The sequence below is a fragment of the Rhinolophus hipposideros genome, assembly GCF_964194185.1.
Source record: "Rhinolophus hipposideros genome assembly, chromosome: 11".
Classification (NCBI taxonomy): Eukaryota; Metazoa; Chordata; class Mammalia; order Chiroptera; family Rhinolophidae; genus Rhinolophus; species Rhinolophus hipposideros.
Window position 1 is genome coordinate 64,254,806 of NC_138057.1, and position 19,271 is coordinate 64,274,076.

The 19,271-nt window shown below is 39.9% G+C and overlaps 1 protein-coding gene across 2 annotated transcripts in view; it reads right to left on the reverse strand.

The window, feature by feature from the left end:
- Positions 1 to 13,692: 13,692 nt before the first annotated feature.
- The window catches only part of SUSD1 (sushi domain containing 1), a 113,057-nt gene continuing 107,478 nt past the window's right edge, over positions 13,693 to 19,271 (reverse strand). For both annotated transcript variants that reach the window (XM_081067550.1, XM_081067549.1), the window contains exon 17: positions 13,693 to 19,156. In XM_081067550.1, coding sequence (XP_080923676.1) covers position 19,156 — 1 coding nt within the window. In that variant the 3' untranslated portion in view covers positions 13,693 to 19,155. The remainder of the gene's footprint in view (positions 19,157 to 19,271) is intronic.

Sequence of the window (19,271 nt, forward strand, 5' to 3'; positions counted from 1 at the left end):
AAAAAATTTCCAAGCTTAAGATTTAGAGTACGAAGTACTGGGTTAGAATCCCAACTCTGGTAGATACTGGTAGATGACCTTGGAGAATGATTTAACTACCATACACCTCAGTTTCCTCATCTTTAAAATAGGGGTGATGATAATTATGATGATGATGATGATAATTAGATATCTATGACATAGGTTGTTTACAAAGTGCTTAGCTCCATACATAGCACAGGATAAAATTCAATAGCTGGTAATCATTCCTCTAGCTATATTACATTTATAAACTGCCTAAGAGACTCAGAGAAATGTCCCTACCTGTCATTATCTGATATGTAAGGATCATATAGAACTAGCTAAAATGTTTTGGCATTTATAAAAGACACATGGTTTCATTTAGGGATGTGGCCTTCTGAATTTCAACTCTTGATTCTGATCTCTCTGCTGGGACCACTCTCCTTCACAATAAGTGCCCTATTGCCAGTGAAAAACTAAAAAATACAATGAGTAAACAGAGTACAAACTATTGGTTTATTTTTAAATTTTTCAGATTCCCATGCAGCCATATCTACCTCCCATCAGCATATCAACTCATGCTTGCTTTCTCCTTGCTCTCTGCTACAAGTTAATGTAACAGTTTAATTTTAGAGTTAGTATTCCCTTGTGGTTTTGTAGCATTTTAGCATGTTAAAGATAAAACACATTTAATGATCACAGGAGAAAATGCCATTACAAAAGCAAGCTCATTTGCACTCCCTTCTTATTCTTCTGGTTAGCTGGAAAACTGGAGTAAACATCTGTGTAGTGCAACTGGAAGGGTATGGAAAAATGATACTTCTAAATTAAATGACCCCGGCACCAACTAGCTAGTCGGGAGCAGCATAGGTGCAGAGTTTAAACTGTTGAGTACTTCTGTTGTGCTCGCACTGGGTCATCTGAATAAAACCTAATCTACAAGAAATTATTTTTCCTCTGAATTTTCTTATTACTTAGTAATCCAGGATTTTGTTGCTATATACATATTTTCTGATTAAAACATTTACATATGCTGATGTAATTGGATGACTATACTAATGCCTTTTTTAATTGGGCTATTAAATCTTTATAATTTTAACTCATATGTGACGTAAAACAGCTATGTTCATTATAGAAACTCCTTGGATCCTCAAACCTCCCCATCTTCAGTGCTACCAGGTACTGCCCTCTGGGATAGTCATTATTTCAGTTTATTTCACAACAATTCTTTCTGCCCTACACTCCATCAATTCATGGCCTTTCTAATAGTTTTTCACATTCCCCAATATAGGAACCTCCATCATTACTTCATTTTAATCACCCACTCACATGCTTGTAGAGACATACCTAGGACTTTATAAATGCCTAAATCTCAAAATTTTCAAATATTGCCTCCCCTCCATTCTACCTATTCTCTTTTCTGAAATTCTGATTATATGATTTCAAGCTTTCACATTCTGTCCTCCATATCTCAAACTCTCTTTTGTATTTTACACTTCCTTTTCTGTCTGTGCCTTATCAGGGTACTTTCTTTAGATCTGTCTTCCTAGTTTGCTAATTCTCTCTTCAGATGTATTTAATATTCTGTTTAACCTAGTCACTGAGAAAGAATGTTTTAAAAAATATTTGTGTGTTTCATCTCTAAAAATTCTATTTGATTCTTTTTCAATTTTATTTTTTGAACAGATAATAAAGCCACATGATTCAAAAATCAAAATATTAGAAAGTATAAATTGAGAAGTTCATATTTTATCTTCCCGTAGGTAATGACTTCAATTAATTTCTTGTGTGTGATTCCAGTGTTTCTTTATGCAGGTAAAAGAACATATGTATTCTTATTTTTTTTCCTTTTCTTACACAAAATTTAGCATACTATATAAGCTATTATCAAATTAATCTTTTTTACTTAAAAGTATATCTGGGAGATGTTTCAATTTGGTTATTTTTAAATCTTCCCAGTCACAGTGAATAATCTTTGATTACTTATTCATTTTTATTTTATTTTATTTTTTTCATTTCTATATCTTAAAATGTTTTTGTTTCTTTTTCTTTCCTGGCATGTCCTTTTTTAAAAAAACTTATTCATTTTTAAAATTCCATCTTTATTTCTATAAACATTCCATGCATCGTTATTTTAAATTCTGTGTCTAATAATTCCAATATCTGAAGCCACTGGAGTTTCCACGTGATAATCACAGAATTGCCTCTCAGTCATAGTGACTTGTTTCCTTGAATGTTTGGTGATCTTTGAGATAAAGTTAGTAATAATTAATGAGGATAAGGATCTAAACCGAAGATGCTTCCCTCTAGAATTTGCATTGGTTTCTACCGGGAACCAGGGGCAAGGAGTATTACTGACCTGCAATAAATTTAGCACCGTTCCAGTGCCTTCCACTTAATCTGCCTTTCTCATTTAGCCTTCCTGGCTCTACATACTGGGGCCAAAATTTAGGCCTCCACAGAAACACTGACACCAGTGTTTGCTCTGGATATGTTTCTGGACTTTCATTTAATTGATCTGTCTCTTTCAGTGCCACTACCAATTTACTTATTGCAGTTTTATGGTACAGTTTAATACCTGGTAGGGAAACCCTTTTCTGTTTCAAAGTTGTCTAGGCTTTCCACAATCATTTATTTTCCCAAACGATCTTTTAAATTTGCTCATGTACTTTTTTGAAGTGAAATAATCTGTGAGGTCTTATAAGGAAAACGATAGTGGAAGTGGATGTGAACCTGAAAACCCTTTACCAAAACAAACAGGAGTGAAAAAGAACTGAAAATATGGGAAAGTACTTGAAGTACGCGTTATTCGAAAGTACTTGAAACCTGCGTTATTATTCTATAAACACTCTGAAGAATGCAGCCAGATCTAAGGGCATTTAGAACAAATTGACCTCTGACCTAACACCAATCTCTAGTTCATGATCACAGTGCAGTGCTTCAGGTCATACGTGGAGGAAATTCCAATGGGTCACACCAGTATGACTTCTGAAGTCATGGGTGAGCAACTGGAAGAATAAAAAAGAATCCCCCTGAGAACCCACTGACCCATCATTGATTGCTAAGGGATGATGTGTTACAAGAGATTCTGTCCTACCAAGCACACCATTTCTTCCCTATCAGATTGGGGCAGTATTGAGTGACAAAGCCACTTCACGACCACAGAGAACATTGAACAATCCTGTGCTAACACAATTGGAAAGAGATAGAGATTTCATATGTTATTTAAAATGTTCTAGGTCAGAGAAAAAAGGAATTCTTGCCAATTAACAAATACCAACATACTACTATTTTACCTAGGAAATGCACAAGAGAAAACTAGAGATATCAAAATTGATTTTTAAAGGGTTCTAAATAAAGTACTAGCAAATATAATATAGGAGCAGATTTAAATAGCAATACATCATGATTATGACTGTGCATTCCAAGAATGCAAAGGTGGCCAAATAGTAGGAAATCTATATTAATGTTGATCAAAGGTGGGGAAAGCACAGGATCCTATGGCAGACATCAACAAAACAGTCCATAAAATTTAGTGTCCACTCCTAATAAATGCTCTCTGTAAAATGGGATTAGGTGAATCATTTCCTTAATATTGAAATATATCTTAAACCAAAAGCCAATATCATGCTTAGTGATTAAGCACTATACATTTCTATAATATGATATTGCTTTTAAGTGATAGATACAGCAATTAGACAAGAGAACAAAATAAGAGGTTTAAATATTGAAATGAAGAAAATTAACATTATTTGCAGATAATAGAAAGTCTAAGATTTAGCAGAAAATTATTGAAAAGTAAAAGTATAAAAGAGTTCAGAAATTTCAATGGTATAATATTAATATTCAAAATGAAAAGTCTTATGATGTATTAAAACATAATCCAAAAATAATCCATTTGTAAAAGTATGAAAACATAAAATTATACAAATAAATTTGAATTATATGAAAAAGATAACATTACAAAGAAATATAAAGTAATATGTGACTAAGGGAAAAGGCAGACCCTGTGAGTGGAGAGAAATATTCAGTATAGTGTAAAAATAGAAATTCTTCCAAAATTATCCATAAAACAATTCTATTTTTGATCAAAATCCCAACATGATATTTGTGGGAGGGGGTATTTAAAAAAGTATTCCAGTTACGTGATAAAAAGGTGGTACTTCAAATCAATGATAATTGGGAAAAGATAATCACATAAATAATTGTGCCATTATAACTGATGAAAGAAAAATGCAGATTGGTGTTAAATGTTTTAAGTAAAATATGGGTTCTTATTTCATTCATTACACAAAATAAATTCCAAATACAACAAATGTTTTAAAGTAAAAATTAAAATTACAAAAGAACTAAAAGATTGGATGAACATTTGTATAATCTTGGGTGGAAAGCCCTTCTGAGCATGTCATGGAAACCAATGATCACAAACAAAACATCAGTAACCTCAACTGTGTAACAATAAACACTTTCTGATGGCAAAACAAGCAAAAGTCCTATAAATAAAGTGGAAAGACAAAAGACAAATGTGGGGAAATACATGCAATAAAAAGGACAGCCTGCTGCTATTTGAATAAAAAGAACTGCATTGTTATCGAGAATAAATCATTTCTCCTCCGAAGTAAAAAGTTTTTTTTCTCCTGTCTTTACTGGCCTGTTCTCCTATACTTTGAAGGTAAAGGAAGGAGGTAGGACCAGTGGTAGTTTTTATCACTCATTCCTACCAGGATCCTCTTCGCGCCCTTCACACACACACACACACACACACACACACACACACACACACACACACAACATACAAGTGCATGCACACACACAACACATATGTACACATGTAACACACACACACATACCCCTTGGGCAGTTTATTAAGAAATCACACCTGCATGTTTGTAGTGGGTGCCTTCCCAGTTTACTGCTCAGCTGTTTCTAAGCTTTGCATTCTTTCTGGAGCCAGAACAGTGCCCATGAACGTGGACATGGAGAGGGCAGGTTCTGCCTGCCCCTCAGAGTGGAATCAGTGCATAGAGAAGCACAGCTGCCTATTCCCTGGTTCAGGTCATGGGAAAGGACTTTCCTCCCTTTGCAAATGGGCTCTATTTTCATGAAACAAAGCCAGAGTGTAGGATGAGCTGAAGTCCTGTCCTCGTCAGTCAAATTCTGCCATTGGGTTGTCTGTCCTAGTTTTTGATGGAGGGTATTAGGAAATACCCTTCCTTTTCTAATTTTGTCCTGGTTCTTCACGGGTGATTTAGGGAGAGGTTCTACTCATGAGTGACTACAGCAGTGGCCCCTGTGGACTATAAACTATCATACAACAAATTGTTCAACGAGGACAAACATTCCATGGAATGTATACAATCATGGGACCTGGTCCCTGTGTCAAAAGTCACCTGTGGAGGCTATCACTGACTCCAGTGCTGGCTGGGGCTGCTCCCAGTATTGTTGGAACCCCTCTTTGAAGATTGCTATCAGAGCCTGCAGCACATTTTTTTTTTTTTTTTGCGTTCTGAGTCCACAGGTGAAATCCTTTTCAGATTGTATTCAATTTTTGGAAATAGGTAAAAGCCATTTGTCACATGCTCCCGTTTATTTAAAAAAAAACCTAAAAAACAAACATCCAACTGGCTAAGTTTTAATGATATGTATTTTACATGTTTATATGGTTTCACCATACATAGACAGAGACAGAGAAAACAGTGAGGTAATAAGACTAATTGACGTCTATTTGTAGCTCGTAAACACATTCGGAACTCAATCCTCAAAGGGGACTTCTAAAGAATGTTTTAAAACACTAATAGCATCGCTGAAATAAATGTTCAGCCTTTCAAAGCAACTACTTAGAAGGAGAAATATGCTTTAGTAGATGAATTTCTAATATGCTTTGGGGAAAAAAGGCCTGAGTCACAACTTGTCTAGCAGATGTTCCCTTCTTTCTAAATGTTATTGTGAAAGGCTTAATAAGCAAATCTCCCCCCACATACCTTCCTGTACCCCTCTAACACCCACCCAATTGTCGACTTCTTCATTTTTACTTTGCTACTGCCTCCTTTACACTGGACCTTCTCTAGTCTGTCTGTAGTGATCTTTAATATTTCTCTTCTTGAAATTTCAGGCCTTTGTTCACATTTGTATGTCCCTCTCCCCCATTACTGGAATTTCCCTGCTAGTCTTCTCTGCCTGACAATAACCCTACTAATCCTTCAAGGTCCAGCTCCAACTGCACCTGAGGAGCCTTTGCTGGCCTCCTGCTCTCTGTCATTCTGCTTGTCACTCCACATCACTGTGTTGTGTAGAAACCATCAATGATAGTGCTCACTAAGATATTTATTGGGTGTTGTGAAATGAAGGCCGGACTGATTTTTCAATCACAGGGGAAATTCAGGGTCAAGATGAAAGCAAATGGCAAATGGTATCAGTTCATTTTCAGACGAGCAAGAGTTCCATTTGCTCATAACAGATGCTACATTAACTATAGACAGGACTGAACTTGACACTTCTGGTCTCGTTCCTCTGAAACTGTATTGGGAAGCAACATAGAGGACATATATCAAGTTCTCCTTTGAGTTTAAGAAATATGACTCAGAGAAATGAGCAAATGGAAGCCATCAATGAGACAATAATAGTATCAGGCAAGAAAAGAAAAATGCATTATCAGGGAGTAGAAAGGTTGAAGATACATGCTGTATGAGCCAGAATGGAAATCACTCCGAGCCTTTTGATGGTGAAAATTTTGGTCAGTGGTCTGATGTCCACCTGGCTTCCTATTCGGATGTTCTCAAGGAGAACATTCGTTGCTTCATTTTTGCTGATGTGAGAAAATGAAAACACAGGTGTGACTTCCAGAGAAAAATACCAGCAGACTTGTTGCGAACTGTCTGATCATTTTTCCCCCTTGAAGGAGGATCTTGCAGCTTTTCTTTTTTGATGTGTAAAACTTTTATGTAGCAAACCCAGAACTGTCGGTTGGCCATATTTATTGCAAACAAGTTTGTCCCAATGGTTAGACAGTTATTCCCACACTTCCCTAATAAGCCATCATCCCCACTAATTTGAAATGGGCACCAAAGCATTATACCTAGCAAGGAGGACTGCTAATAATGCATGTCTCCAAATGACAGACAGGCTCTAAAGATGGGCTCAAGGGTGGACCCAGAGCAACTCCAAGCTAACTGGACAATGACATGAAGGAAACCTGTAGTTTAAAAAAACAGACAAACAACCCTGTGGCATAATTCAGCAAGATTATTCCTAAAAATCACAAAAACAGAATCTATTCCTTCGACTTGAGAGTATGTGCCATAAGTATTGAGTTTGTAGCATTTCCAAAATACAATGTAACTGCGACTAATTTAAGCTATGATTTCTTTTAGTGTGCATTAAATCCCATCCCTTTGTGTTATGGATGGTTAAAAAAAAAAGCTTTCCTTTCACTTTATCATTCACTATAAATCTTATCAAAATAGATATAAATGACTCTAGTGACCTATCACCACCCTCAGAATAGGGTTCCTGAGCATCCATCTCTTAACTAGATGGGAATTCACTGAGATCAGAGAATTGTGGAGCTTCTCAGTTGAAACATTTGCAAGTTCAGTATAGCTGGGCATCCTCTCCTTTAGACTGGTGTCTCAGGCTCTCATTGCACTTAGAAAGTACCTGCTCAAAATAGGACCTTTTACTTATTGCTCAGTTTCAAGCAATTATTTTCCTTTCAGTTTACCATTGTAGCCTGATGATTGACCAAGCAAACAATTATACAAAGCAGAAGTCATAGAGCCAAAACCTAAGTCAGTTTGGAAACTTGATCAGATTTCCCAAAAATGCAGGCTAAGGCACAGCAGCAGACTAGAGGTGTTACGAACCGTGCGTTCTTGGAAAACTGGTGAAATCCCAGAGATTAAGGGCAATGACCTGGGTGCCCATGCTAACAAAAGCTGGGTGGGCAATAGGGGGCCAGTTGGCAACCCACTTGCAGGCAGAGGCTGAGGATGATGACCTGGCTGGTCAACCTCAGAAAGCAAAGTGTGCAATGGAATCAGCACAGACCACAGTTCCAGGCCAACTGCAGCGTAAATGCAATTATCCCTCCAACGCACACAGTTAACTCCTTAAGGCTGTTCAGCATTGTGTGTCCCACCAGGAAGGTAGACTGCCTCCTTCCGTCCTATTTCTTTTATCTCATCCAGTGACAAACCTTGGTCTTTCTATGCCTGGCTCTCACGTGTTCTCCCAGCTTTATAGCTGGTGTGGGCTGCAACTCTGCATCTCACTCCTACCCAGTCAGAGTGGCCTCTCTACAGAGGTCTACAGGGGTCTGCAGCAGCAGCCTGCACACTGAGGAACAGGAAGCCAGAGAAGTGGCTGTAGAAAAGAGGGGAAATGGAGGAAAGTGGCTGACACAAGAGATATGTTACAGCTAGAGCCTGAGAGATGTAGTCTTGCGAGATCAGTAGGGGGGCTGCTCCTTTTGCCTTTGTGGAGTTCCTTCAATCTCCATCTAATCCAGCGAAGTCTTTAAGATGCACCAAACTCAGGTATTCAGACTGGATGGCTAGGTATTAATTTTCCACAAGAAATCCAGGAAGAATGTTCAGGAACACAGATCAGAGGCAGGCAAGTCAGACTCGGCTTCTTTGTGCCCTTGGCAGCAAACTGGAGACAGGATGGCGTCTTCGGGTCTGAGAGCTCCATGCACCATCTCCCTACAGGGCTACAGGCAAGGTGGCCATTGACATGCTCTGGCCAGGAGCAGGCCACTGTCTTCCTTGTTGAGGGCAAGAGATGCACTGCCCAGCAGCTGCCCCTCTAGGTTCTCTGACAACGATTCCCATCTCCTGGGAACTGCCCTTCTTTAGTCAGAAAACAGCGTGGCAGAGAGCCTCAAGGCTGTCCCTGTCAGCACAGCAAAGCCCCTGCAAACCCTGGAGTCATTTCTGTGAGATTTCAAGCCACAGTGATGATCCCATGACAACCCAAGTTCCCTTGGGCTCTTGGAACTGAGCCATCTTTCAGTTTCTTGGGTTTGCTCTTCACTGGAAGCCACTTTGGACAGAGGGAGTCACGGCTCTTGGCTAAGAGCTGTAAGTGTTTTCCCCTCAGTCCCAGCCATTCTCTGCTGCACACATCTACTGCCAAGTCTTGACGGTAGGGAGGGTCCTGGGGACCTCTGTGCACTCGGACTCTGGTCCCTGAAGCTCCCACCACCCTCTGGAAACCCTGAACCTAGTCAATGTTGCTTTACCCTGCCCAGTCCACCAAGACGCAGGGTAGCCACTTCCGGGCGCTACAGGACAGAACTAATCCTTCTGGGCCACACACTAGGTTCTCGTGAGTTTGGCAGAGATAGACTTTTGCAGGCCAAACTCACACATCCTGAATCCTGCTAACCCAAAGGCAACAAATGTGGACACTTAATCATATCTGCAAAATAGGATATGGGACACAAACACATGGATTGAGAGAAATGGTGCCCTTTCCTTCCCCCAAATCTCTGTGCCTCATTCAAATGAATGCATTCAGTCAAAGGTGAGAAAACAGGCTGACAGACCCAGTTGGTTTCCTAAAATCTCTGGGCCATTGGCCATTTCCATTCCTGGCAGCGTTGGCACCTCTCCCTAGAGAGAATAGAATTATTCCCTAGGCTTTTGCTATCAAGTCAAACAGCCCTGTCAGAAGGACCCAGGAACTATTGTGATGGAGTTTAAAGTTTATAATTGATTTTTTTCTTTAGTAACTTATGGTAAAGACAATTCTAAGATGGCCTTCGCAACCCTTGCCCTCTGGTGTTCACAGCCTGTATAATCCTTTCCCCCTGAGTGCAACTTACTTCTAGCCAACAGAATATAATAAAGGTGAAGGGATTTTGCAGATATAATTAAGGTTCCATTGTTCTTTGACTTTTACTTAGTTAAAAGAGAGATTACCTTGGGTGGGCCTGACTTAATCAGATGAAAGCCCCTTAAAAGAGGGATTGGGCCCTCCACACAGAGATTCTCCCTGCTGACTTGATAAATTAGGCAGCTGTGTTCAGAAAGCTCACATGGCAAATAAAAGCAGATGGCCTCCAGGCACTGCAGTGGCATCTAGGACCTGAGGACAGCCTCCAGCTGACAGCCAGCAAAAAATTGTGACCATCGGCCATACAACCACAAGGAACTGAATTCTTCCAACAATCTGAAGGACGAGAAATCTTCCCCAGTTGAGCCTTCAGATGAAAAGGCAACCTAGCCAACACCTTGATTGCAGACTTGTGATCCCGTGAGTAGAGGATCCAACTAAACTAAACCTGGATTCCTGACCCATAGAAACTGGGAGATAATAATAAATGTGCACTGTTTTCAGCCACTAAGTTTGTGGCAGTTTGTTACACAGCAATAGAAAATTAATACACGTGTATGAGCATAGCCTGCTATGATTCTCTTACAAGTATTTCACCTCCTAGTTTCTAGTTATCTCCCAAAATCACATTACCAAAGGTTTACAAAATTTTTTTTTTAAGAAATCTGAATCAGCACTGTGCAAAAGGAAGAATGCACTCAATAATCAGAATCTCTGGGAAATTTTCAGAAGGAAGGTCAAAAAATGTAAAGTTTAAGTTAACAACTGACAACAGAATTCTTAGGAAGTATTTTGTTTAAAAAAATACTTTGGTAAACTATTTGGGTAAAGGTGGATGCTTAGCAAAATATAGATGATAGATAGATAGATAGATAGATAGATAGATAGATAGATAGATAGATAGATAGACAGACAGATAAGACAGCTAAATTGTTCTGCATTTCAGGAATTTAGGGGATTTGATAAAGAATGAAGATGGGAATGGATGAGAACTTTGAAGAACAGGGATAACTAATATGCACTTTTAATTGTTTGCATACCTGAAATAGAATACTCTGCAGCACACAGAATGGCCACAAAAAACGTCCATACACTAATCCCAGTACCTGAGAATATGTTACCTTCCATGGCAAAAGGAACTTTGTAGGTGTGATTAAGTTAAGAATCTTGAGATAGGGAGATTATCCTGGATTTTCCTGGTAGGTCCAACGTAATCACAAGGATCCTTAAAAGTGAAAAGAGCAGGGTCAAGAAGGTCAGAATCAGAGAGAAATTTGAAGAAGCCACACAGTTGGCTTTGAAGTTAGAGGAAAGGCCAAACTAAGGAATGTAGACAGGTTCTAGAAGCTTCTAAAAGTCAAAGAAATGGATTCTTCTGAGAGCTTCCAGAAGGAATACAGCTCTGCCAACACCTTGACTTTAGCACAGTGAGACTCATGACAGACTTCTGACTTCCAGAACTGTAAAATAATAAATGTGTGTGGCTGTAAGCCACAAAGTTTGTGGCAATATTTACAGCATTGATGGGACACTAACACACTCTCCATTCACATTATCTAAATGACCAAAATCCTTAGTACAATTTTGAATAGAAATCATGGAAAGGAGCTGAGTTCCACAAGTGGGTCAATGCAGGTGGAACAGGGACTCACACAGGAGGGCGAGATGATCAATCAACTGAACAAATTCACAGGAAACAGAAATGAGGCCCGAAAGTTGATCAAGGGAATGTAAGACATCCACGCTACCCCTTCATGGAAGCCTCAGAAATCTCAATAGACAGCACTGGATGCTTCATCAGTTTTGGAATGGGGAGTGAAACCAATCTTATCCAAATCTTAAGTGTCTTGGGTTTGGATTGGGAAGGAAGCCAAGCAGTACCCATCAGATTCTGATTCAACGTACGTGGAAGAGGCCATCACAGGGAACGCTTTTTCTTATTTTATGTTTTTGGAGTAACATACTTACATGTTTAAACTCAAAATAACACAAGCGCTCAAACGACTCACTTTCACCCTCTCCACCTCCACCCCTTCCTCCCTTGCTCCATTTGTAACCATTTTCACTAATTCATTGTTAATTTTCCAGTGTTTCCTTATGTACAATAGATATTTTCATTCCCCCTCGTCCTCACACAAAGATGGCATACCGCAGGCACTGTCCTCCATCTTGCACTCAAACAGTACACCTGAGAGAGTGCTTTCTCATTCCTTTTTCACAGCTGCAGAATGTTCCATTGTGTACCTGGAAGTGTCCTAGGTCATTGACCTCGTTTCCTCCTGAGAGGCATTTGAGTTGTTTCTAAGCTTTTGGTACTATACACTATGTCACGGTGAGTAACCCTGAATATGAGTCATTTTGAACGTGTGCAGGTGAACCCATAGGATGGGTCCCAGAAAAGAGACTGCAGGTTTGAAGAACAAAGGTACCTAGACAAAGGCATAGAGGTCGTACCCTTCTGGACTCTAACAATGTTTGAGTGCCGGCTTCCCCATAGCCTCAAAACAGAGGGTGTTATTCAACTTTTGGATTTCCCCCAAATTGACAGGTGAAAAGTGATTATCTCACTAATTTGTATCTCTTAAAAGTGGGGTTGAGGGCGGCTGGATGGGTCAGTTGGTTGGAGCGCAAGCTCTGAACAACAGAGCTGCTGGTTCCATTCCCACATGGGCCAGTGAGCTGCACCTTCCACAACTAGATTGAAGACAACAAGCTTCTGGAGGGGTAGCTGGATGGCTCAGTTGGTTAGAGCGCGAGCTCTCAACAAGGCTGTCGGTTCAATTCCCGCATAGGATGGTGAGCTGCGTGCCCTGCAACCAAAGATTGAAAACGGCGACTGGACTTGGAGCTGAGCTGCGCCCTCCACAACTAGATTGAAGCTGATGGGCCCTGGAGAAACACACTGTTCCCTAATATTCCAAAATAAAATATAAAATAAAAGTGAGGTTGAACAACTTACATTTAAGAGTGATTTGCATTTCTTTTTCTGTGAACTATATTTTCGTATGCTTTGGCCCCAATTTAGACTCTTTTTATTTTGTTTTCACCAAAGATCCAAAAACCTGAGAAGAAAATAATAGGTTGCAAGTACTTCCATATTCTAAAGTGAGGATTTCCAAGTGGTCTTGTGATCCTTAGCCCCAATTCCCAGGATAGAACATGGTTTAAATGGAAAAGGTCAAAAGAAAAAAGTTCTTTGGAGAAAGCTGTTGGTGTGATGAGAATTTTCTGACCCCCACCACAATGGCAGAGGCGAAGGGGTCTTCCTCAGTGCAATCCTGGAAAGAGGAGCTTCAAGGGGACCTCCACTCAGAGAATTTGACTCTGTCTCCTAAAGCTTTGGCGGACACAGTGGCCTGGTATCTGATTCCAAGGATAAGCAACCCAATGGTGGAGAAACTGAGGCTGTCAGGCCAACAGCAGAACAAAACATGTGGGAACCACACTGAAGCAAGCCACACTTCCACAGGGTAAAGTATCTGATGGGTTAAAAAAAGCAATGTGTGGTTGCAGCTATCCGTGGGGCAACCCTCCATTTGGTATGGCAAGGATCTAGGCATTTTGATGGGTCAAGTTGATACTCTGGAAAATAATTGTGCCGGAGGAGCCATCTTGATGTGACTTCCCACCAAAGGCAGACTTCCAGGGAAAGAAAACTGCAACAATGGCAGCAGTTAGAGGTTGTGGGGTGCACTTTCAGGGTCAGGAGCCAAGGTTGTGACTCAAGATAACAAAATATAAAATATTTACGCATACACAACAAAAAGTAAGCATGAATTATCTTGTAAGTTGAAAACTAGAATACTCTAGACACAGACACACACAAAAATTAAATGGAGACACATATCATGTTTTGGAATAGGAGCACTCTTTATTTAACTCATCCCCAAGAAAAATATTAAGATTTTGGGGGTAACTTGACCTAATAATTCTTTAGCTTATTTGTAATAAATATGTATATATTAATGAGTATATAACAAAAGCTGAGAACACTCTGAGAATTAACAGAAAAAAAATAGAAACTTACTTTTACTTGGTATAAAAAACCTATTCTACAGTTATAGCAGGTGGTATTGGCACAGAAATAGATCAATAGAACAAAAGACAAAGTCCAGAAATAGACTTTAGTAAATGACTCAGTATATGATTCAAATCACTAGGGGGAAAAATAACAGTCAATGAACATTAATAGGACAACTGGCAAAACAATACAAAAAGATCCCCCCAATTGTACACCTGAAACCTATGTAACTTTACTAACAATTGTCACCCCAATAAACTTTAAAAAAAATCCTCCCAATGTCACTCATTATGCTAAAATAAATTTCAGATGGATTAAATATTTAAAAGTTTTTTAAAACTGATGAATTATATTTATTACATTGAGCTTGGAAGTACTTCTAAGCATGGCACCAAACGCAAAATACATAAGGAAAAAGACTGATAAATTTGACAATACAAATTTAAAGTTTTTGTGTGGCAATGTATGATACAAACAGGCCAAGGGAAATGATAAACTAGAAAATTTGTTTACAAAATATATGACAGTTAAGAAAATTATTTTGATACAAAGAACTTTTTCAAATCAATAAAAGACAAATAAGCCAAGTACTGAGAAAAAAGGCAATTCGCCAAGACAGAATTACAAATGACTAATCAACCTGCAAAATAGAGAAATGCAAACAATACACTGAAACATCATTTTTCACCTACCAGATTAATCAAAGTTAAAGATATCAACAATGTCCAGTAGTGTTGAGGCTTTCTGTTGGTGAGTATAAGCTGGTATAAACTTTGTGTGACATTCCTTTGACAATATGTAGTAAATATAAAATGTATATAGTGGTTTTCATTCCAACAATTTCACTTTTAGAAATTCAACCTAAGTGATAATTGCATACAACTATGCAGACTTGTATAAAGACAGTAAACATCAGAAACATTCTAAATGCACAATGGAGTACTGGTTAAATAAATTATGATACAAACTTTCAATGCAATTATTATTATCAAAATATGTCCAGGATATGTTCATGAATGAAAGAAACATGTTACAAACTACATGCATATTTGACTCAATTTAGATTTAAAAAAAAGGGGGTGTGTGCCAAAAAGTATGGATACGCTTGCGCACACACACACACACACACACACACACACACACACACCACCACCACCAAAATGATTTATCCCCCACCCCTTCTCTCTCTCTCTCCCGAAACAATGAGTATACACTCCTTTTTTAATTGATTTGCTTCATTGTATCACCCATGCACAAACTTGGGCACAGAAAAAGCCACACCTTCTTTCCTCACCATAATCAGACACTCAGTTTAACCAACCATGGTTGGGGTAAGCAAAAGTTCCTTAAAACACTATTTGATTGCCTACTTCTGGTCTTCTCTTAGATCAACAGAATGGAAAAATAGAAGAAGGTTTAGAAAATCAGAATGTGAAATAAGCAATAAAAAGGGAGCATTGATGGGACGGCCCGGTGGCTCAGGCGGTTAGAGCTCCATGCTCCTAACTCCGAAGGCTGCCGGTTCCCACATGGGCCAGTGGGCTCTCAACCACAGGGTTGCCAGTTCAACTCCTTGACTCCCGCAAGGGATGGTGGGCTCCGCCCCCTGCAACTAAGATTGAACAGGGTACCTTGAGCTGAGCTGCCGCTGAGCTCCAGATGGCTCAGTTGGCTGGAGCGTGGGCTCTCAACCACAAGGTGGCTGCCAGTTTGATTCCTCAACTCCCACAAGGGATGGTGGGCTGCACTTCCTGCAACTAGCAACAGCAACTGAACCTGGAGCTGAACTGCGCCCTCCACAACTAAGACTGAAAGGACAACAACTTGAAGCTGAACAGCACCTTCCACAACTAAGATTGAAAGGACAACAACTTGACTTGGAAAAAAAGTCCTGGAAGTACACACTGTTCCCCAATAAAGTCCTGTTCCCCTTCCCCAATAAAATCTTTAAAAAAAAAAAGGGGGGGGAGCATTGAGAATTCTTATTTATTTTCTTTAAAATCAATTTAAATATTAATTTTATCCCAAGCTAATGTGGAATTTCAAGATAATCACTTCTGTTCTGGTTTTAAGTGCCCAGCTACAATTTCAGGTTTTGAGTCAGAAGTGTACTATTACCTATTTTCCTAATTAACCTCCATCTGTTTGGTCATTTGTGGCCCCTTCTAGAAGTGATGGGGGGGGGGAGGGAGAGTACCTTCTAGTGAAAAGATAGATATAAAAAGACACATGTATAATAGTAAAGGCACTGGTTCCATATAGATAGATATAGACACAGATGTAGATGATATAGGTAAGCTATATAGAGATACAGTTTGGATAGGTAAAAGCCCAACTCTCCCAAGAACCAAAAGGCCTGTCCAAAAATTAGCTCAAGGCCTATTAAATCCCAGGAATGAGAACTAGACTTTCAGTCAGAAAACTTGGATCCACAATTCAAGTCACGTATCCTTCTGAACCCATTTCTCCATTCTGAAAAGGGGAAAACAATAACCCCTAACCTTGCCACCACACAGAACTGTTGTGAACATGCAAAGAAAGAAAATGTATAAACAAAAACTATGATGCAGATAAATAAAAAACATGAGGGCACGGACACACATACACACACACACACACACACACACACACACAAACACAGAGGCCAGGAACAATCTGCTCCATATCAGGGAACCCTCCCTCCCCCCAGTTTTGATTCTTGGTCTAGAAGGAAGCCAATGAATGGATATTAGTGCTCACCTCTACTCACTGTCCTCAAGACAGCTAATAGGGGAGATCTCTCCTCCATCTCCACATTAGGATCTGGCTTTTTTACTCATAACCCAACTCAGTGCTACCTGACCAGTCCTTCAACAGAAGGACCCCACATTCTTCCAGGAAGACCCACTATCAATTTCCTGAGAGGCCCCTCCCCCTTAACCAGGAATCCACTTGAGAGGGAAAAAAAGAACAGTATTGTGGTAAAGCTACCAGGTGAATTTAGAAAACTTAAAGCTGTCTTCATGTTTATCAGAAAACTGTTAGAAAAGAACTGCAGAAAAATAGCACATCCTTTTTGCAAATACTCAGCACCTGCTTCTTTAAGGATTAACACTGAGCAAATCTCCCATTATTGTTTGGAACATTTAGAGGACGTTTCAAAGTCCATATTTTTGCTATTTTAGTACTCTTTCATGAACTGTTTTTACATTTCTGTACCCTAGTCAGAAGTACATTTTACTTAATGTTTAGTCAGTTATTTCAACCAGAAACTTTGATGCTAAGCAAGTGAGATTTCTTCCTTTCAATGACAATTATGCTAAGTTCCCATGTGGACAACTGTAGCTTCTTTGGCAGTTAATTCTAGAGCTGGAATTTGGGTGGGGAGGGGCTATAGACACATATAGTGTTTACAGAATTATAAAAAAAATAATAATAGGGTGGGGAGGCTCAAATTCTCTCTTTGGATAGAGGAGGCTTTGAGGAAAAGCCTTACTCATCAGAGACCCTACCCTATAGTAATCACAGTAATTTGTAATGATTCCGAATTTAATTCAAGAGCTGTGAGAATAGTATGAGTTTGAATGGCTGCACATAAAAATGAGAACTAGAAAACTATTTGTATTAGTTCATTGAGAGCTCTACTCTATAATTCAACCTGAGATGAGAGCAAGAAAGGTTCTAAATGTTGATTGGAAGTTGTACTCTAAGTTGCAGAGGACAAAGCGCAATTATTCTGCACTCTGCCTGATATGGGCAAGGGCCAGGGGCTGACATCTGGCATTGAACACCCAAGTGTCAGGATATTACGTCCCTTTATCTGATTCTTCCCAAGTGATGGATACACTTTGGGCCGGAACCCTCAGGGCAGAGCAACTTCATGGACATTTCCATCTGTTCCTATAGTTGCTACTGTCTCCTCATCTGCCCACAAGCACCGCCTACTCAAATCTTTCCTTCACCAATGCCCCGTAAGCCGGTGGAGAACAGGGCAGAAAGAGCCCACCACGTCGGAAAGAGCCCACCACGTCGGTCCCTTTTTCTCAGGACTGCAATATTGCATTATTTCAGGACCATGTTACATAGGCTGCATCCTGAGGTTGTGCAGTATAACTATCCTCCTTTTCCTCCCCAAGCTTTTTACTCTTCAGGCCTGAAAAGGGAGGGAAGGAGGGAGGAGAGGAGATATCGCGGTTACTTAGAGAAAGCACAAGCCTCTGTCTTTCTTCTCCATTTGGTTTTTACTGAGCCTTAGCGTTACCCTGTCAGTTGGGGAGGAAAGTTAAAGAATACTCATTCAGGCCATGAAAGTCAAAGGTCCTACATTGCATCTGTAAATTCAGCATATTGACGATAGGCCCAGGACTGCTTCTATCTAATGTGTCATAGTTCATGATAAGGTTACAGTCATGGTTATTGAGGCTGTAGATAAAAGGAATGATCACGTCACCCACATTGTTCCCCCTTCCCTGTGAACACACCAACTCTGGCCATGGGCTTGCTACTCTTTCAACCCATTGTTGCCACATGACCACTGAACATTTTTACGAGACCCTCACTAATAACAAAAATTAACCAAGGCTGCTATAAACATTCATATGCAAGAAAAGAACTGTCTAAACTCACAGACTATTTCTACTGAATGAAGACTTATGGTTTTGAATACATTACATAGACAACAAATGGAGCTGTGTCAAACAGACATTGCAGGGAACTTACTGGAGTGGCCAGGCTAGTATACTTTCTAATTAGATGTCAATTAATTCTAGGAAAAGAACTGCTTCTAAAGTGTTTGACAAGTTGGCTCATGTCGATGTTCTCTATGCTTTTCAATGATCTCCTTCATAAAGTCAAATTTTAGCCCAAACTTAAGTCCATCTCATTGCTTATTGTAAAAGAATGGATTCTTAATAAATTATCAGAGGTATTATAGAGGAAGACGCAGATTTTCTTGCATTCAATGTCTAGAGGAGCCGACTCTCAGGCATCACTCAGAGGAAGAGGCAGGCATTGCCCACACGATCTGTAGCCTGTGGTGAATATTACATTGTGTATCAAGAGTCTCAAGTTCATAGATACAGAACCGGTCGTGTAGCAGGGAAGACAGCAATTCCTGAGTTTCCTCCTTTTGGGGGACTCCACAGCAATAGTCACCATCTTGAATCCAGGAATGGGGCCAAGCAGGGAATGGAGAAATTTGGGAGGCCCACACACACCTGGATGGAAGCCACATGGGGCCTCTGTGCGGGCACCCGAGTTGCTGTGCTAACACCTGCCCCAGCAGCAGTGCCTCCTCCCCACGTAGCGCCCATCTGCAATCTAGACATGGAGAAGGAAGAGAGTCCATTGACACACTTTGGTTTTCCCATGGTGCATCCCTATGAATAGCCCCCACACACTCACGGGAAGTGACATGGGAGATCCGCCACCACTC